This window comes from Enhydra lutris, unplaced genomic scaffold (assembly GCF_002288905.1).
Source record: "Enhydra lutris kenyoni isolate GAN:26980312 unplaced genomic scaffold, ASM228890v2 scaffoldscaffold13, whole genome shotgun sequence".
Classification (NCBI taxonomy): domain Eukaryota; kingdom Metazoa; phylum Chordata; class Mammalia; order Carnivora; family Mustelidae; genus Enhydra; species Enhydra lutris.
In genome coordinates this window covers 16,817,493-16,838,073 of record NW_019154097.1, presented here as the reverse complement: position 1 = coordinate 16,838,073, position 20,581 = coordinate 16,817,493, and the positions used below count along the sequence as shown (strand labels likewise).

The window sequence follows — 20,581 nt, the reverse complement described above, 5'->3', positions numbered from 1 at the left end:
ACCCCACTCCCTAGTGAGGGAAGACCTAGTATCGGTCTCCCCCAAAGAGCCTGCATCTCCTCCCCAGTGGAAAACTGAGAAGAGGTGGCACAATGGTGGGTCTGGGTAGTCTGGAAAGTTCCCCTGTCCCTACAGTGCAGCTGAACAGACCCAGCCATGTTGCATCCAGAAGGGAAGTGACACAGCCACAGTCAACCTGTATCCCTGCTGGTCTCTAGACCTCATGGCCTCCGTCTCTGCCAGGCTGGTCGTCTGAAGAAACCAGCTTTGCCACATCCCAGAGGGAGCCTGGTGTCCGAGACTACAGCTTCCGCTTTGAGGGCTGGGAACACTTTTGGAAAGGACGTAGCTTTGCATGCAGTCAGACTCGGTCTAAAGCCCAGCTTCTCCATTTGCCACTTAATGTGGCAATGGGGTAATTCCCTGAATTTCCATTTTTTTGTCTGTAAAATGGAGGTGAGGACGGTGACTGTGATAACTCAGAATTGGCTTTGTGAGTCAAACCACACGTGTGAGGCAGTCTCCCAACTGGAAACTCTGGACTTGGACCGTTGCTGTTACCTGAGTCGACCAGAGCACACCTGACCATGTTATCTGGGTTTTGGCTCTTTGCCTCATACATGCAGGACCCTGAGCCTCCCCAGGCCTCAGCTTCTTCATCTGTCAAGTGGAGATAACACTATTTACTTCATGGGGTTGCAGCGAGGAAGGGATGTGTTATTATGTGGAAAACTCTCAGAATCGTGCCAGGCGTAAGGTGAGCGTTAACTCTCACTCTGTTTTCACATCGGCCCAGAAGCAAGCTTTCTAAAGAACGCTTGTTGTAAACCAATCGACTCTACTTTGAGTGAAATGTAAGACCCGAACGAGAGAATCCTACTCTAAGCTTCAGTGGTCAGGTTCCACTCTGCAAACGAATGCCGGACCGGGGACTAAAAGAATTTACAAGCATCCAAACATTACAAACTATTGTCCGTGGGAGCCTTGGCCTCACTGGCGTGCTCATAAAAAGATGGGTTGTCAGGCAAGCATTTTTAAGTATAAGCCCTTTATCCCTCTGCTCTCAGGAAGTACCTACATATTTTCCCCCATACTTCTGTGCTTGCGTTCCTGTAAGGTGAATTCTTGGAGAGGATACTGCGGGATGTCTGAAACGTATCTGCGACATCTCACCAGATTGTCCCCACCATGTGGCTGAGGGAGATAGGAGCAAATCAAGAGTGCACTTTCTTATTAGATAAAAAGACATGTAGGCAAGTAACCTGCAAAGACTGTAGGTCTCAGGTATGGATGAGGCTCGAAGAATGAAATTTTTAAAAATCTGTATTTACTCTGTAATGTCTGTTGGCCTCTGTCACACCCAGGTTCTGCACCCGCCTAAGGGTGAACGGACAGACAAAGCACGGTCTCTCTGCAAGGCAAGGGGTCTCCTGCCCGGTGGGGAGGCACGGGTGGGCCAGCTGATGCTGACAGTGAGGGCGGGCACAGGGGGTGCCCTCCATCCTGCGTGGGGGAGAAGCGAGTGTATCCGGAAAAGCTTCTTCGTCGTGACCCCTGAGAAGAACCTCCAAGGTCAAGTGGGATATGGATAAATAACATGCAAGGGGCTGATGTAAGGGACTTGCCGAACAGAACAGTTTAGCAGCTTGAAATGCTGCATATTTGAGTGCCTAGAATATACTCTCTCTGTCCTGCACAGTATAAAACATTAGCCAGAAGAATGCATGGAACTTAAGACAGTGTATTTCCCACATAAACGCTCATTTCCTTTTCTTCCTGCTATAATTAGCTTTTGCGTGCGGTGCTTCTCCACAAATAGGAAAGTGTATTACTCTGGAGGTTAGGGTATGTGGTATAGTAAGTCGAGGAAGAGTATGGACTGTGGTCAGGGTGTAGGCTCCCAAGTTACCAGCTGAGCAAAGTGGGCAGGTCCCTTCTTTGAGTCTCCCTTCCCTTAACTATTTCATGGGGATGAATGCAATGTCTGTCACCTGGTGGTCATGAGCATGATGGATCCATGGCTTTGAAACCATCATGGGACGCGCTCCCTAGGCGCTCCTAGTTTTTGCAGATGACTGTTTGACTCTGTTTCCCTCTAGTGGTTAGCATAGCACTCTGCGCAGAGCAGCGGACTACTGTTTCTAGGGAAAACCACTCTACCGGGAGGTTTCTTCCTTCAGATGTTTTTCGGTGACTTGACTGAAGACAGCCTTGCTATTCATGTTCGCAGAAGGGCCCAGGGGTTGGAACTTGTCAGCTAATAGGGATGACCCACTCAAGATCCAAGAGAATCTCCATGAGCTAATGAAACCAACCGAGTAAAATTCAGTAGGATTTTTCTGGGAGGCAAAGGAAAGTCTCTTGTAGAATCTGGCTGCCTTCTGGGGACATGACCACTGTCCTCAGCAGATGGCTGGTCAGCACCAGCTTGGACCTGGCAGGCAGGCTGGTGGAGATGGTGAGATCACCAGCTGGGGCACTGATCACTGGGGTTCTGATCTTGACTGCCGAGAGTGACTTCTGTGAAGTGAGAGAAGTTCCTTCTCTCAACCAGTTTCTTTCCTTTATCTGTTTGTATGTTTCTTCCCTTTTAAAATGAATTTATACAAGGTAATTTTAAGGCTTTCTCAAGCTGTCTTCATTGGGGCTATGTCAGGGCATCCAAATTATTTCCTATAAACACACGTACACACTTCACCACGTACAGACTTGCCTGTAAGCCACGCTTGTGCTTCCAAAGTCCAGCCTTGACGTTTCTGTCCATAGCTTAGCTGCATTTAGCTGGCCTTAACAGCCTGTGGTCTCCCCTTGGCCGAGTCTGCCTGTATAGATCATTTGGCTTTCTGCCCTCTCCCCCTTCCAAAACTGAACTTTGTAGTAGCTTTTGTTTGGGTTAGTTCCAAGCACTGCATCTGTGAGCGCCTGCTGTGTGCCATCCATAGGTGCCAGGCCCCACAGATGAGTCTGCTTCACTCCCAACCCCCAGGGAAGACTGTAAGGAGGAAACAGCCCCTCATTACAGTGTGGATCTCATAGGGCGCCTGTTAACGTGTGATGGCAACTGAGGGGGAGCAGGGCCACACGGATGTAAAGAAAGACATGCTTGTGTCTCTCCTCTCATCTTTGTGATGAAATCCGCCTGGGCAGCTCCCCAGCTCCTCTCCTTCCCTTCTGAGATTGGCCATGAAGCATCACTGCAGCTTCTCCCAGTCCCCATCCGTGTGACACAGAAGGAGCTGTGTGATTTAGAAATCTGTGTTGACTGGGTGTCATGAGACGCCAGTCCTCAGGAGCCCCCTGGCACTGAAGCCAGCGGCAGGAAGAATTCTTCAAAACCTTTGGAAAGATCAAGGTTAATATTTTTTTAAGAAAAAGATGAAAGCGTCTCATTAAGAAAATAACATACTGGATAATTTGCCCATCATAACTAGAGCTTGTTTTTCTCGTATTTTTATAAAGCAGGAAAACCTGAATCTTGGAGAAGGGAAGCAGGTGTTCTTGGGTCCCACAGCCAGATCCTGGGCTGTTCCACCCAGGGTCTTTTTCCCAGTCTCAACAGTCCAGACACGCAGGTGGTTTGAATCCTCGGGGCAGCCATGTACACTTGTACAGATTGGCTACTGAACCACTCTCAGGAATACCAGTGACACCATACACATCAGCGAGTCATGTTTGTAGAATGGTAGTTAAGGATCTTGAGGGAGAGGTGTTGTTTGGACCAGGGGTGCATCTGATAATCCCTCTAGAAGGCTCTCCTCCTCTTCCCTTTGCTGTTGCAGGTTCCCTATGTTTCCCTGACTCGCCTAAGAAGGTTTCCTTCTTCCCAAGAGCTCTGCCTTCAGGCTTGCTGAGGCCCAGACCCATCAGCCCCACCCACTCCCATCCCTCAGGCCATCCCCCACTCTCCCACTGTGCTTCCCAACACATCCTGGTTCAATTTCTTCTACACTTTTCCAAATTCCAGGAAGCCGGTCAGCGTGCAGGAAATAGTCAGATCAGCATGCCCTCTCTCCTGCCCACACCCATTGTTCTAGGGCAGGTTGGTCCAGTGTTGTCATTGCCCTGGGGTATTAGAGAGTCCATCTGCCTAGTGTCTGGTAGAGGGCGTGGTATTTTTGAGTCGGCTCTGTTCTGTGTAAATATCCAGGCTAGGGTACAAACTGCTGTGCTCGCCAGTCTGTGGGTTTAGAACAGGACCTAGCTTACACTGTTGGAACGTCTGGCCTCAGGGAGAGAGCACTCAGCGGAAGCATGCGCGGTGGTACCGAGCCCATCTAGGGTTCTGTTAAAAATGTGGAATCTGGAGCAAATGAGCAGCTCTCTCGCTCATGGTGGTAGAACCTCTTGGGAGAATGCTTCCAGGGCCTTTCTTGTGATGCTGTCAATGCTTGTGAATACAGACCAAACTGAAAAGGCGATTTCCTCCTTGTTCTGTCTTCGTAGCTCACTTTGGAGACTATAATTCTTCCATCCATCATCCAGGCTATCTTTCCGATAGTCAGTTTATCCCAGATCAGAACGATGACTTTTTAACGAAGGTGGAATCCCTCCATGAGCAGCACAGGTGAGAGGAGGGGTGGGGCGGCCTCCTTTGGGAACGCCGGGCATTTCAGACCTCGTGTTCCCGTAGGTTTGATGTGTTCGCTTCCATTTGTTCACGAGACCTTTTTTAAGCTGTCGGGGGGGTTGTGAACCTTTGCGCTGTTACGCTAGCAGATATATTTGGCATAACTAGCGTTTCTGTAAAGTGCAAAATCCAGTAAGAGTTTAGGGGGATTTACAGCATTCTTTTTTTAGGATGTCATTAAAATCCGTTAATTCCTAGGGGGGATGCCCTTTTTAAACCGGACTGCCCCACAAATTGACCTACCAGGCAAACCTTTGAACAGTTGACCACACTTAATAAAACGGGCGGCTCCTTCAGGCCCCACAGAACAGACAGGTGGACGAATGCCACCAGGCTGTGTGACTCCCACGTCCTTTCTGGGCTCAAGTCACGAAACAGCCTTCACTCCAGAAGGGAGCACCAGTCTTCAGCGGCTGCCTCGGGCCAAACCTGCACTCCAGCAGTCGTGCCCCCTTCTGGCCCCCTCGTCCTTTGCCTCATTTTATTCAGAGTTGCAGTGGCATCCGTTCAGTCCAGCTCAGGTAAGGGCCCTCCCGACTGGGAAGGCCAGGTCTCGAGGGCCCTGCCATTCTTGGAAAGGCTGGAAAAACAAAGGCCAAGCAACCAGCGTCCCTTCTAAAAGGCGTTGCCAATCCTCCCTCCCAGAATTGTTTCCCACGCAGAAGCCAGGATCCTAAAATAGGACAGTGACGTTTGAGGGCTTGAGGCTGCCGGAAGAATAGATAAAGGTGGAAAGACCTGAAGCGCCTATCAAGTAAGCAGCTCGGAACAAGGAAGGTGGGAATTTTAAAAGGTGGCTGTCTTCTGTATCTGAGGACTGAGAACCTACTGAGAAAGAGGTACTTAGGACTGAGCAGGCTAGATGAAGTCCCCTTCAATGGAAAAGAAAAAGACGTGCTTTAGGGTCAGACTATTTAAGATTAATAACATAAGGTATTTAATGACCTGACAGAAATGCTACCAACTTGGAGGGGATTTTTATTTTAAAAACTGGAGTTCTATACTCTACTGATTGGCAAACTCTGCATCTTCTCTTCTCTCCTGTAGTGGGCTAAAGCAATCAGAGGCTGAATCTTGCTTTATCAACATAGCACGGACCCTCGACTTCTATGGCGTGGAGCTGCACAGTGGTAGGGTAGGTATCCTTGACCCAGTCTGGTTCAAAAAGTAACTTCCAGAAGTTTGAAAACTTCTTGAAATGGCTTTCTCCAGTATTTAAAAAAAAAAAAACAAAACTAAAAACAAAAAACCACAACCTTTTTGAACAATATTCGGAAAGTTTATAAAGTAATGTTGAGTTTGGTAGCTTATTTATTCGGTTGCTTTTCTCATGTTTCATGTTTCCATGGGATGGGGGGTGTCATGGGGATTAGAAATGAGTAGTTTTTGTAAGATGATTTCATGTTATGGTTAAAGAAGCAAAAAGTGTGTATATCCATTTTCCAGGTGATACATTAGTGAACCAAGGTTTTTACTGTTTCATCTCAGTGCTGCTCAGAATATCACTAACTGCTCAAATATGACAGCTTTTAAAAATCATAGTGGTATGATCATGCAAACCAGTAAATATTTTCAATTGATTGTGACCTTTTAAATAAAACTGACTAGTATCCATCATCTACTGAGCACTTTCTATCTGCCAGACACTGTGGCTTGCTTATTTTCTGTAGTATTGCCATGAGGTGAGTATTATTACCCCCATTTTACAGATGGAGAAACTGATACTCAAGGACGTCTCAAAGGTCACATAGCACAGAAGTAACAGCTTCCGTACATGACCCCGGCACTGTCTAATCAGCACCTGATCTTTATATTTTTACCAGTAATTGGCCCCCATCATATCCCAAAGGAAGCAAATATTGGTTGAACACCTAATAGGTACTAGTCATTGCTCGAGATGCTTTTCACGAGACCCCAAGTTCTCATTTAAAGACTATAGCAACCTTGTGAAGTCGGTAAGCTAATCATCCCATTTTACAGTGAGAAAATGGAGGCTCAGAGAAGTTGAGTAAATGACCAAACTTTCATCTGTAGAATATTTTTGCAATTCATAGACACGCTGTCATCTCTTTTGTGTCCCTTCAATCCTGTAACTGTGTGATAGGCAAGTTATGACCTAAGTAATAAAGTAGGAAAAATATATGGGATCAACTTTGGGACTTGACGGTTGATTTTTATTACATTTGCAGATAATAACTTGTCATAGAATGTTGCGGAGAACTTTCTGCCGTGGTGAAGTGGGCTTTCTGTGTGTCTGAGTTGAGTGCTCTCCCCACCACCTGGGTCCCGTGAGACACCTCAGGCCAGATGATTACCTGCCTGGCTGACACCTCCCAGGGAATCGGAGGGAGTTGGGTTATCTTTGGCTATGCTGGATCTTCCGAAAACCCCTGAATATCAATAATATCAATAACCTGATACCATAAAGTTCGTTCTGCAGCACTGCAAAAGCTGCAGTGGGTCCCAGAGACCCTGCAGGGGCCTGCAGCCCAGAAGAGACCCATCACTTCTCCTAGAACACTGACCACGACTAGTCATACGACCCTGCCTTCTACACATACATCTGGGGAATGTGGGGACAGAGTGGGAATTTAGTAAACAGGGACTGTCTCGAGATGAGCTGCACGTGACGTCCGTTGGGTGCCCAGTAGTGAATGTTCTCTGGACTTCCGCCTGTATCAGCACTATTTTCTTTGGCTAGTTTCTCTGATTCCCTGTGTTCGCATCACTGTTCACAGGTGATTTGTCCCACCGCACCTTGGGAGGCAAAAGGGAATGAAAGTTCATTACGCCTGCTGTGTGTTCTGTGATTTCAGCCCGAAAAAACCCTTGGAGAGGTGGCTTTGATAATCCTTATTGTACAAAGGGAAAAAATGAGGCTCAGGAGCCCAAAATAACACAGTTAGTAAGCGGCAAACCTAACGTTCACACTCAGTGATAACTAAGTCAGACTGTGCCCCACTCCTTTTTTAATATAATTACAAGTATCTGATTGGGTATGTTGGGATATAGATGACTCAGGGGAAGGAACTGTTTTATTTTTAAATTTTACTGTACTCACCTTGTTCTGAAATGAATTTGAACACCTTATAGTTGCTCTGTCTTCCGTATTTTCATAGTCTATGGCAATGTGTAGCACACAGGCTCTTTTTTTTTTTTTTTTAAAGATTTGATTTATTTCTTTGACAGAGAGATCACAAGTAGGCCGGGGGGGGGGTGCAGGCTCCCCGCTGAGCACAGAGCCGATTCGGGGCTCGATTCCAGGACCCTGAGATCATGACCTGAGCCGAAGGCAGTGGCTTAACCCACTGAGCCACCCAGGCACCCCTAGCACACAGGCTCTTAATGAAGGTTGAGTGTATTGGATTTCCAGGCAATATTTCTTTGTTCATTGGGTTTAAAGTCAGCAGTCCTATGCTTCATGACAACAGGTAGCTAATGCCTTTCCAGTGATGGGAGTGGAGATTGGTGGAAAGCTGTGCAGAGGGCGAGGCCTTCCTGATGCTAGCATAGCATCCAAATGTTGCAAACATACGATTATTGGATCTCACGGCAGGAGTCTGTGGCATGATGAGTGGGCCTGCCTGGTAACTCTCTGAGCCGGCGGGAACCAGCTGTTGCTCTCAGGTGGCGTGTGTTCACTTTAGATGAGTCTGATGCTGAGTTCTTGGATCTGAAGTGTCCCGTGCCTGTTTTCCATAAGATTTTCCCTTTGGAGCGTATACATACTGCTGTGTATAAAAGCATGGGTGCTTGACTGATTGGAGGGTGTTAGCATGACTACAACAGGCCGTGCATCTGAGCTCTTCCCTTTTCCAGGATCTGCACAATTTAGAGCTAATGATTGGGATTGCTTCTGCGGGCATCGCCGTGTACCGAAAATACATTTGCACAAGTTTCTATCCTTGGTAAGTGCAAACCGCTTCTAATTATTTTCTGAATCATGCCTTAGAAATGTGCTGAACAAAAGAAATGTTGTCTCCAATTTTAAATTTTTATTTCTGAAGGCAGGATGGAGACTTTACCCCCTAGGTTTTCCCCTCCGACCTGGGGGGTTGACCCAGATTCAGTACTTAGGCAAAGTAAGCTGGGTTTCCCCCGCATCCCCTTCCCCTAGTCACTGTGTGGTTTGAGAACTGTGTGGAAGCATGGATAGAACGGTGCAAGGCAGGTTTTGGAGTGAAGGAGTCCTGGGCAGTGCATTGGCTGAAGTCCGAGGACTTCCTCTGTGCAGGAACTGTATTGTCAGTGTGGTTCCTTAGTTATTAGTTGGACTTTCACCAAGTGTTCAGACTTGAATCCTCACAAGACCACTCTGGAAAAGGCAGTGCTTTCCAAGGTCTTTGTAGCGCAGGGCTTGAGGGCACAGGCCCAGATCCACGCATTCCTAGTTGGATGATCCTGAGCACTTCAGTGAGGTCACTGAGCTTCAGTTTTGCCATCTGAAAACTGGGTATAATCCTACATTTCAGGACTGTTGGAAGGCCTAGTTGAGGGACTGCTAGCAAAGTTTTTAGTAGGGGACCTGGCATATAAAAATGCTGTCCGTCGGGGCTATCATCGTGTTCTCATGCACACAATAGAAATGCTGCTTGACACACAGTAAGTACCAGAGCCGGGATGTGGACTCAAGTCTGTCTGGCTACTGTCCATCCTCCTTCTGCTCCGCACTGCCCTCAGCTGTCCTCCCCGGGCACACACCAGCCCAGGCAGAGCTGCGGCCTCACCAAAAGCAGCTGACCGCAGAGAGAGCACATGGCCCGTGGTTCTTATTATTTTAAAGTTACATCATAATCCAGCGGCCCCTGTGTGGTACTCAGCTTCATTCAGTCCTTGGCATCTGGCTGAGGCGACAGGCTGCCGTCGCTCCTACCCTGAGGTAAACTCGGGAAGCCGCGACCCCACGCTCCTCGTGATCACAGAGCGGAAGACACACGTCGAGAGATGTGAGCTGCTGCCTGGCTCTCCCTCAGTGCATTCTGTGTGCTTTATTTCTTGCAGGGTGAACATTCTAAAAATTTCTTTCAAAAGGAAAAAGTTCTTTATACATCAGCGACAGAAACAGGTGAGTTATGTCTGCACTTGCTTTGTTTCTTGTGTTTGTAGCCACTTTAGCCATTAGTTCTGCAGCAGGGGATGGCAGCTGGCTGTGTGGGTTACTGGAGAAAGAGCTTGGTGTGTGCTGTGCAGAAAATGGAAGCCGGAGTCCCGAGTTCCCTCTAGAATTCGTGGCTTATCGGGTTGGAGATGTAACTTGCTTGGGAGCCCGTGACGATGGGTTTGGATCTTCAGTGCTCCACCTCCACTGATCAGCTGGGCAGGCTCCTTAACGTCCCCTAGCCCAAGCGACCTTGTTCCGGCAATGCGGTAGTGCCTGCCTCTCGGGGAATCCCAAAGGTTAAGTAAAAGAGCACTGGTCAGAACACTTGGCATGAGCCCACCCGGGGTGGCAATAAATGTCAGCAAGATGAGGTTCTTCCCTTAACGTGTTTCTAGTGCACAGTAAGGGAACCTGGGTGGCTCCATCGGTTGAGTGTCTGATGTCAGCTCAGGCCATGATCTCAGGGTCCTGGGATCAAGCTCTATGGCAGGCTCTGTGTTCTCTCTCTCCCTCTCTCTCAAATAAATAAAATCTTTTTAAAAATAAAATAAAATGGGGCGCCTGGGTGGCTCAGTGGGTTAAAGCCTCTGCCTTCGGCTCAGGTCATGATCCCGGGGTCCTGGGATCGAGCCCCACATTGGGCTCTCTGCTCAGCAGGGAGCCTGCTTCCTCCTCTCTCTGTGCCTGCCTCTCTGCCTACTTGTGATCTCTGTCTGTCAAATAAATAAATAAAATCTTAAATAAGTAAATAAATAAATAAAATAAAATAAAATACACAGTAACCTTTGCATGTGTCTCCTAAGAGGAGACCACCGCTCTCCAGATGACTGCAGTTGAAGAAGAGAACTTGAAGGTATGGACGCTCAGGCTCCCACAGCTACCCAGGGAGGAGGAGCTAGTATTCTAATCGGAGATGCCTGCTCTTTCCACGACCCCACACTCTGTCCTGTTGTGCTCTGTATTTTTCACTTACTGTCCTTATGTTCATTTCCCAGGGTTTCAGAGATAATATGTTCTTAAAATGGCTTCACCTAGCATGGAATGAGGACACGAAAGGACACATGGAAATGAGGACAGTAAAGCCCAGAGCAAACTAGGACTAGAATCTGGGTCTCCTGACTGCCCCCCTCCATTGCAAGATTGAAGGTGGCCCCAAAATGTACGAGGTGGTAATTTAGCATGAAAACAGAAAACTTAAGTAGGATGAAGGTCAAGGAAATAATTAAAGTGAGGATATGTGAGCACTTGATTTAGCTCCGTGCTTGGGGGACAAAGGGAGAAATCCGGAGGCTTATAAAGTCCCAAGTTTCAGGTAAATGGAAGAGTATTTCTTCAGGAGAGATCTTCCCAGAGCTAATTTTTGAAAGAAATGTATCACACAGCCTTTTTTCTGGTTGTTCCAAATATATCCAACCCAGGAGCGTAAGTACATTTGAAATCAGAGTCTTCACAAAGGATCACAAGTGATGGTGAAGAGTAGAGTCGGGGGACACCTGGGTGGCTCAGTCCTTGGACATCTGCCTTGGGCTCCTGGGTTTGAGCCCCGCCTTGGGCTCCCTGCTAAGCAGGAAGCCTGCTTCTCCCTCACCCACTCCCCCTGTTCGTGTTCTCTCTCTTGTTGCCTCTCTCTCTTTAAAAAAAAAAAAAAAGAAAGAAAGAAAGAAAAGTTGGAAAAAAAAAAGAGTAAAGTCATCTTTACCACATTAATAAGCTGGTTAACAGAGCCTGTGCCTGACCCTGTCACGCTGGTTTGTGGCCTCGGGCATTTTGAAGCTGGTCTTCCGGTGTCTGTTGCATCTCAGCCGACGACCACTGATGTGGGCTTAGAATCTCTGTGAGCCTTTGCTCCTTCCTCTGTGCAAGTGAAACCTCTACTGTGTTTTTCCTCCCAGACTGAATCCAGGGAACATATCGTGGCCTTCAACATGTTAAATTACCGATCTTGCAAAAACTTGTGGAAATCCTGTGTCGAGCATCATACGTTCTTTCAGGCAAAGAAGCTACTACCTCAGGAAAAGAATATTCTGGCTCAGTACTGGACTATGGGCTCTAGGAACCCCAAAAAGTGAGTATTCTCGAGGGACGGTATCCACGGTAGACTGAGATGTGACTGTGTCCCCGTCACCGCCGGGTAGGGGACATCCTCGGGGGAAGGGGATGACAGCTCTCCAAGGGGAGCTGCGTGGCTCCAAGTGTCTCAGGGGCAGCAGCGTCTCCTTCCACGCACACTCAGCTGCTGCTCGTGGTTCCCATCCCTCCTTTCTGCCTCCGCAGCTCGGCTGCCCTGGGAGTGTCCAAGCAGCCCGAATTACAACTAGTCCCACAGCGTGTTGCATTAAGGGAAGCCCATGTCCGTGACTCTGAGGGTCGTCCTGCTGCTAAGAACAGCCTCTCCCACAGAATGTTAATTCCATACAGTGCTCCCGAATAATGAATGAGCAGAAATCAGGCTTCCCAGAGTCAAGTGACGTTGGGATATACTACATATCACAATCACAAAATAACAGTAATCATGAAAACTGGCAATCGAGTGTTTACTTTGTACCGTGCACATACTTAATTATATTTAAATTACATTTAAATCCTATGTGTACTGATATCTACAGGAATGATAATCAGAATATTTAATGAGTAGTGCAGTGGAAGAAATTCCTCTTCTAAAATTTTAACTTTAGAGTGTATTTCCTAAACTAATCCTGCAGTTTATATTTTTGTGTATTTGTTCTAAGACTACCCTCTAAGTATAAGATCTAGCAGAAATGATTAAGCTACTGTAAACTGTCGGTTGGTTTGAAAAAATTGTTTTCATAATTTTGTTGTTGATGTGGCTGTTACTAATGAAACAGGGGCCCCTGTCTAAGCCATTATCTGATATGTGGGACTGTATCAGACTATTTTCATGACATTCCTATTACATTGATAATCATTAGGTAGCTTTTTATAGATCCAGTAAGCAGTGAATTTCTGTTCGTATCAATGATAGTATTTATGGTGCTAAGTGTTCTCTCTCAGCTTCTGATGAAACAAGACCAAATATATTTTCAAAGTTTCCAGCTCATATAATATCATCTAGTATTTTATATGTTTAGTGGCTCTTACTGAACATGTCACAGACTCAACTTTATGGGAATTTGCTGTTCACTTTAGTTGGACCTAAGCCTTCGGGCCAGCTGACAGGACTGGATAGTGAGCAGTTGAAAGCCTGGACTTTGCTGAAAAGACTGAGTTCAGATCCTGCCTGTGTCGCTTTTAATTTGAATCTACTGTTCGAATTTCCTCATTTCTGTCAAATACAGCCAACACAGAGTTGGGGGTGAGGTGGGCAGGTTCTGTGAGAGAATAAACAACCCCTATTTCGGGTACAGTAAAACAACCAACCATCTTGGGGTGCCTGGGTGGCTCAGTCAGAATAGCGTCCAACCCTTGATTTCAGCTCATGTCATGACCTCAGGGTCATGATTTCATGTCCCACGTGGGGCTCCACGCTCAACATGGAGTCTGCTTGTCCTTCTCCCTCTGCTTCTCCCCCATGTGCACGTTCTCTCTCTCTCTCTCTCTCTCTCTCTCTCTCAAATAAATAAAATCTTTAAAAAACAACAACAACAACAAAAACACAACCATTTTTCTGTTCTGTCTTGAGATTTTGTGGATTGAGAATTTGGGAGAGGCTTGGCTAGCCACCTCCCCTGCTCCATGTGGTATAGACTGGGGTTTCTCAGTGATAGGCAGCTGGTGGCCAGGCTGGGCTGTGGATCCAAGAAGACTGGGCTCCCATGCCTGATGGAATGATTGGAAGTCTGGACCCCCTTGGACCCCTTCCTTCACTCTGTTCTCAGGGCCTCTTCATGTGTGTTCTCCAGCAGGGTAGTTGGATGTCTTATGCAGAAGTTCAGGGCACTGAGGGCAGAAGCACCCAGTTCATCTTCAAGGCCAGGCCTGGAACTGCCACAGCTCCTCTCGGTCAGAGCCGTTACAGGCCAGCCCACATTCAAGAGTCCAAGAACTTGAGCCATTTTTAATCTACCACTGGGGGTCAGTGATTTGGGGACACAGGTCAGCAGTTCTTCACTGCGAAGACCAACTCCATTGTATTGCAGATTTTAGCCCTCACTGTGTCCATTTTATAGATGAGAAAATTGAGGTTCACTTCCATGATTTGCCCAACCCTAGAGCTACACCTACATATTTGCATGTGGGGCCTCCTAATAGAGGTTCCACATAAAAGGAACTGGTTCAGTATTTTGCAAGCATAAGGGACAATGAAACACTTTTTTCCCCCTAAAGAGTATCTATTAATAACCTGTGACACATACCTTGGGGAACTATGACATTAAACTTTTAAATCCTCTTTCTCCCCTTGTTCTGAGGCAAGGTTCTCAATCAATGCTGATTTGCTTTCTGATGTAGATTCTCCTGGTGATGCTGCTGTGAACATTTTGATCAGGGTGACAGTGATATTTCTTACTGTAATTGAGTACCTTGATATTTTCAGGAGAGTTTCACATTCTTCTGGGTTTTTTGTCCCACTCTTTTTGTTTGTTTGTTTGGCTTATTGGTTTTAGGCTGCAAGGAAATGCATGGAATGTTTTTGTTTTTTGGTTTTTTTTTTTTTAAAGATTTTATTTATTTATTTGACAGAGAGAAAGAGATCACAAGTAGCCAGAAAGGCAGGTAGGGAGGGTGGGAAGGCGACTTCCTGCTGAGCAGAGAGCCCGACACGGGGCTCGATCCCAGGACCCTGAGATCATGACCTGAGATGAAGGCAGAGGCTTAACCCACTGAGCCACCCAGGCGCCCCTGGAATGTTTTGATAAGACATTATAACATTGTTTAAAATGTAGGAATGGCATGGGAACATGGGTAGCTCAGTTGTTGGGCATCTGCCTTTGGCTCAGGTCATGATCCCAGGGTCCTGGGATTGAGTCCTGCATCGGGCTCTCTTCTCGGTGGGGAGCCTGCTTCTCCCTCTCCCATTCCCCCTGCTTGTATTCTGTCCCGTGGTGTCTCTCTCTCTCTCTTTGTGTCAAATAAACAGATAAAATCTCTTAAAAAAAAATAAAATGTAGGAATGACAGAACTGAATTTCCTTTAAAGTGACTTCAGACCCCATCCCTCAAAGAATTCATTTCTTGGGGGTCTAGATGGCTAAGATTTCAATTCTCTAGGTATAAATAGAACATGGACGTTAGCTCCGGGGAAGCCTGTTCATACAGCATGGGGCATGGAGCGCCACCACCGGAGCATGTTCTCGGGCCTTCTTTCAGAGAGTTCTCTGTGATTTATAGCTTATGGCTTCTGCCAGCTCCGATGACAAAAATCACCTTCCTGGAAGGATGGTCAATGTTTGTGTTCATGCCATTGTGAGTGACGTGAAAAATTCCTTGAAGTTATTTGAACTGTTTTTGTGTTATCCTGAAAATGCCTTCTCATCTCCTGGTAAGGTTTGGTTCTCTTCTGAGCGCCAGTTTGTTGTTTACAGTAGTAGGGCCAAATACTTTCACCAGAAGCAGAGAAACAACAAGGAAAGGCCAGAGCAGAAGGGAACCACTTTGGACCTCGTACCTCCATTCCTTGTAACCTTGGCTGGTGTCTGTCATCCAGGAGCTAACCAGCCCTCCGCCAGGGAGGGAGCGTGTGTGGATAGACTGTTTCTTTTATGGTGTAATTTTTTTTTTTTAAAGATTTTATTTATTTATTTGACAGAGATCACAAGTAGATGGAGAGGCAGGCAGAGAGAGAGAGAGGGAAGCAGGATCTCTGCCGAGCAGAGAACCCGATGCGGGACTCGATCCCAGGACCCTGAGATCATGACCTGAGCCGAAGGCAGCGGCTTAACCCACTGAGCCACCCAGGCGCCCTATGGTGTAATTTCTTGTTGAACATGTCTGTCCGCATAGAAAGTGAACCTTGCTTCTGGTTTTTCAGGTCTGTAAATAACCAGTATTGCAAAAAGGTGATTGGAGGGATGGTGTGGAACCCAGCCATGCGGAGATCATTATCAGTGGAGCACTTAGAAACCAAGAGCCTGCCTTCTCGCTCCCCTCCCATCACTCCCAACTGGTATGTCCTCCTTTGTTTTTTTTTTTTGTACTACCCACCAGTAAAAACTTTATCTCTCTTAAAAACTCAGCTTCCTAAGTCTTCCCAAGATAGGTGGCCCACAATCAAGGTTTGTGTTGCTCGCTTGGCTCTTGTGGAACGAACAGTTTACTGTTTTCATGACACGCGCAGGCCTCGGCTAAACATTTTCCTTAGTGTGTGGTGCTGGGATGTTCTTGTTTTTAAGAAGTTATTTGGTCTGAATTGGAGAACTACAGCCTACTGAAAAGCCCCCTCTTGGAATTAGAGTACACACTGGCATATTAATGTTCTGGGAAATCCTGTGATAAGGAAGCACACTGAGCTTTAACATCATCTGTGTTCCGTTAACATCACACAAAATAAACTTCGGGAAAACCTAGTAAAGGGTCACCGGGTAGGGTGTGTGGCCCTCAGCAGCAGGAGCAGACGCCGGTGGGGAAGTAGCCTGCCAGCGTTTAAGAGAATGGCTTTAAAGGAAGAAAGTGGCAGTTGGCAAAGTGGGAAGGACAGCGTGTAGCCGCATCACCCGGCCTCAGATTTGGGCCCTTTTGTTAACTCACAAGTTTCTTTACCTCTCTGGTCTCAGTCTTCCCATCTGTCAAAGGGTTCAAAAATCACCCAAATGATTGAATAGTGTACAAGTGCTTTGTAAGTAGAAAAAAAAAAAGTAATCAGGTGGAATTCTTATTGTATTAGAATGTTCCTCAGAGACACCAGGCCAGTTTTGTGAACCCGTCCAGAATGGCCGGGCGTCGTCCGGAGGAGGGGAAACCAAGCCAGAAACATTGCCCCAGCTCCCTGCTGGACTGGAGAGCATGGCTTTGTATTCATGCCATAAAAGATGCAGGTGGACCTGTAAATGACCGAGGAGAGACCTAGTAGGACTAAGGGAGATTCCAACAGCATAAAACGGGGCTGCTGTGCAGGGCCGCTGGCTGGGGACCTCCCCTGCCCCCAGCCCCCAGGGCCGAATGCTATAGGCAGAGATGCCTATGGTACATGGTGTTAGAGATCCTGGCATGACTGAGTAGATTTGTTTCTTGGTTTCCCAAGATTTAGGCCCCTCATCCTAAAGTGGTAAATCTGTGCTGTAACGTAGCAGCTTAATTTGTCTGGAAGCCTCTGGGGGCAGCGATGCCAGGGCCCCGGAGCGGAGGCTCAGGACGGCATCCAGGAGAACAGCGGGGTTTGATGTCGCCACACCCGTGGCCGGGAGCTCTGACTGCTATTTATAGGTCCCCTCCTGAGGAGTCACAAGCCTTTCTTCCCTGCTCCCTACACAGTATTATTGATTATCTGGGCCCCGGGGGGAATGGGAATAGCGGAGGCCCTGGCAGTGTCCAGGAGACATGGCTAAGGAAGAAGAAGGCGGAAAAACGGAGAGAAAGTAGAAGGCTCAGCAGCCCGGAGTCACCCACTGCGGGAGCCGATGACCAGGGGCCGCGCCAGTGGTCCAGAGAACACGGCTTCATTTGGTTCATTCTCAGGAGCAGGTGGGTACAGCTGAGGCCCAGAGAGGGGGTGTGAGTTGCCTAAAGCCACACAGCAGCTGCTGCTGTCGGTGAAACAGGGTGGTGGTGCCGCGCCCGTCTAATAGGGCATACAGGCTGTATTTTTAAAAGCAAACATTTCAGGGCGCCTGGGTGGCTCAGTTGGGAAGCGTCTGCCTTGGGCTCAGGTCATGATCTCCGGGTCCTGGGATCGAGCCCTGTGTCGGGCTTCCTCTCCCTCTGCTGCTCCCCGTGCTCGTGTTCTCTCATTCTCTTTCTCTGTCCAATAAATAAAAATGTTTAAAAAATTTCCTCTTGGATTAAGTGAAATTCCATAAAGGGATGTGGTTGAAGTAAGGTTTTGGTTTTGCCAAAAACTGTATTTTGGCTGCGGCTGCTGCTGCTGCTGCTTCTTTTTTTTTTTGAATTTTGTAAGATTTTATTTATTTATTTGACAGAGAAAGAGCACAAGCAGGGGGAGCAGCAGACAGAGGGAGAGGGAGAAGCAGGCTAGCCATCGAGTGGGGAGCCCAGTGCAGGGGTCGATCCCAGGACCCTGAGATCATGAACCCAGTGGAAGGCAGACACTTACCCTCCTGAGCCATCCAGGCGCCCTGTATCTTGCCTTCTAAACCCGTTACTTAATACGGGTGTTTGAATGAATCTGAAGAATTGACCAGTAGTCAGTATAGTCTGTTATTTGTGCCCTGAGAGCTTGAGTCTTCCTAGGAGGATAATTTACTCTAAATCAACCTCGCCACTTCCCAAAGAGCATAAATTAATCTCATCGGCCTGTTTTTATAGCCAAGGCTACCATGCTGGGGGCTGCGGCACGGGGTCTGAGAGTCTCGAGGACTGGTGTGGCCCTGGGCAGATGCCAGTGTGGCAATGAGTTAACCGGTTCTTAATTTCCAACAGCGCCAGCCAAGGCATCCTTAGAAAGGTCAGGGCACAAAGTTAGATCCCTGATGCCTGGTAAAGTTTTTAAGTGGAATTTGCTTTCAACACTTCACACTCAACCTTGCCCCCACGCAGGCGAAGTCCTAGGCTCCGGCACGAAATCCGAAAGCCTCGGCACTCTTCTGCAGATAACCTTGCGAACGAAATGACCTACATTACGGAAACCGAAGATGTGTTTTACACGTACAAGGGCTCCCTGTCCCCCAAAGACAGCGAATCGGAGGTTTCTCAGAACCGAAGCCCGCACCGAGAGTAAGAAACATGTTCTCTTCTTTGTATCTGTGCATTTTGGCTGTGGAGGGATTTGCTCAGGCCCAGAGATGGCCATTTAAATCAAGGGCTGGAGCCTGCAGCCAGCTCGTCGGCTGCCCTCTGCCTGCGTCAGAGTGTCCTTCCACCACGGGGTGGGGGGGGACAAGCTGTACGCCTGGGGTCTCTCAGGCTTGCACTTTTTCTTGTATACTCTCCACAGACATGTTAGCTCTCTTGACCGTCTCTACTTCATGAGCAAAGCCCTGTTTTAATTAGTACATGTTCCAGAGCGATAGCTAGGTTAACCTTAATAGCAGTATTTCTCTAGATTGCCAAAGTTTCAACCACTGCAGGGTTTTTGGGTCGCTGGAGATAGGCTTACTTAGACCCGTCCACAGAAAGCCTTCTCAGACCCACAGTGTGCCCTCGGGGTTTTACGGGGAGAGGGGCTCGTCTTTAATGAATCATTAGTGTAAAGCAAAAACATGCAAAGACCATCTCCTGCATTTTTGTTAACTTTTTGTCGACAGTTGGGATTAAATTCTTTTATGTCCCCACTTTCCCTTTGTTAAATGTGACACACTCCCTTCACATCTCAAGGCCAGGGAAAAAATGTCTTTCCAAAAGTTCTGGGTTGAGTGCTTTTATGATTCAGTTAGCTGTATTGAATTCACTCGTTCCCTTTTGTCTTGATGAGCAGGGAACCCAGAGCTCCCCGGTTGGCTCAGTTGCTTGGGCTTCCCTCCCTCCAGCTTCTGACAGAGCCCCCACGCTTCTTCACCTTTTCCATGGGTCTTACTTTTTTCTCTTAATGTATTCACGGTCCTACCCGATCTATACATTTTAGAGTAAGCGATCTCAAAATCAAGTTTTTGCAGTGGACAAAACCTAATCATAGATAAAATGACAAGTATGAGAAGACCGGGTCAACCATTAGGAAGTCAACCATAGGCATGGAGTATTGATGCTGTTTAAGTGCCATACTCTACCTGAAATCTGGAACATAATGCCTCCCCTAATGGCACAGGATTAGCGAGAAGGCACTTCAGTTAATCTGTAAATTTTTACCACTCTAGCTGCTAGGCTTAACGCACTCAGCACACCCTGACTGTATTCTGGACGTCGCAGGTGAATTGCAAATCTGGTTTCCCCCTTACACGGGAGGTTGTTACCTCTCTATTGTCTCTGATCGCAGCAAATGTGGTTTCTAGCTTATCTGTGTTCCTAACACCTCTGGTTAAATAATTCTCTGGTCACTGTTTCCTTGTGGCCTGAGCTCGGGTGATGCTTTTGTTGAAATGATCCCTATCTCTTGCTCCAACTTGCAGGCCTGTTGAAGTGACAGTATGGAAGGGTGTGAGTTCCTTTGTGTGACACCATGGCTTTGCCAACCTAGATAGACAAGGCAAGAATGCAGGCCTGCATGGTTTGAGCCAGTGTGAGTCAACGACGGGGTTGTGTAGCTTTGGGGAAAGGAGAAAGAGGATTTGGAAAATGGATCGAGGGCTCTGGGAAGCTCAGTCTCACACCCTCCCTGTCACCCCTTCCTCTTGTGGTTTGCAGCCCCCTCATGGAATTGGGGGCCATCCAGACTCCCGTGGTCCAGTGTAGCAGATTTAAGTTTCTTAACATTGAAATCCCATTCCTCGGTCATCCGAGCCTCATTTCAAGTGCTCAGGAGCCACATGTGGGTAACGACTACCATACTGGATGGAGACAGACAGAGAACCTTCCCATCATCACAGAAAGTGCTGTCGGCAGTACTGATCCGTGCCACATAGAGAGAGATGGATGCTGTCCGGTGGGGTGTGGGTGCTTTTCAAGGCTCCGTGTGGTGCTGACCACAGCGGCATGCTCTATGTACCCTTTGCTGCTCACGGAGGGAACATCAAGGCAAATTAGACAAGTCTTTGCCTTAAGGGGCCTCCAGTCCAGCTGGACAAACAGCATATTGTCAGCCTTGGTCACTGTGTCTTCTACCACTTTGGGAAAAGGAAAGGGTTTGGGGAATAGTCTGAGGGTCCTGAGAAACCCAATTATGTGTCCACGTCAGATTTTCCTGCCGTGGCC

The 20,581-nt window shown here is 47.5% G+C and overlaps 1 protein-coding gene across 2 annotated transcripts in view; it reads left to right on the top strand.

The window, feature by feature from the left end:
- LOC111145875 (protein tyrosine phosphatase, non-receptor type 3) overlaps positions 1-20,581 on the top strand; it is a 111,140-nt gene that overhangs the window by 49,970 nt on the left and 40,589 nt on the right. The window contains exons 8-14 of one of the 2 annotated variants that reach the window (XM_022501160.1): positions 4,444-4,564; positions 5,675-5,762; positions 8,447-8,535; positions 9,629-9,692; positions 11,621-11,793; positions 15,654-15,788; positions 18,335-18,511. In XM_022501160.1, coding sequence (XP_022356868.1) covers positions 4,444-4,564; positions 5,675-5,762; positions 8,447-8,535; positions 9,629-9,692; positions 11,621-11,793; positions 15,654-15,788; positions 18,335-18,511 — 847 coding nt within the window. The remainder of the gene's footprint in view (positions 1-4,443; positions 4,565-5,674; positions 5,763-8,446; positions 8,536-9,628; positions 9,693-11,620; positions 11,794-15,653; positions 15,789-18,334; positions 18,512-20,581) is intronic. The other variant, XM_022501161.1, reaches the window with a different exon arrangement.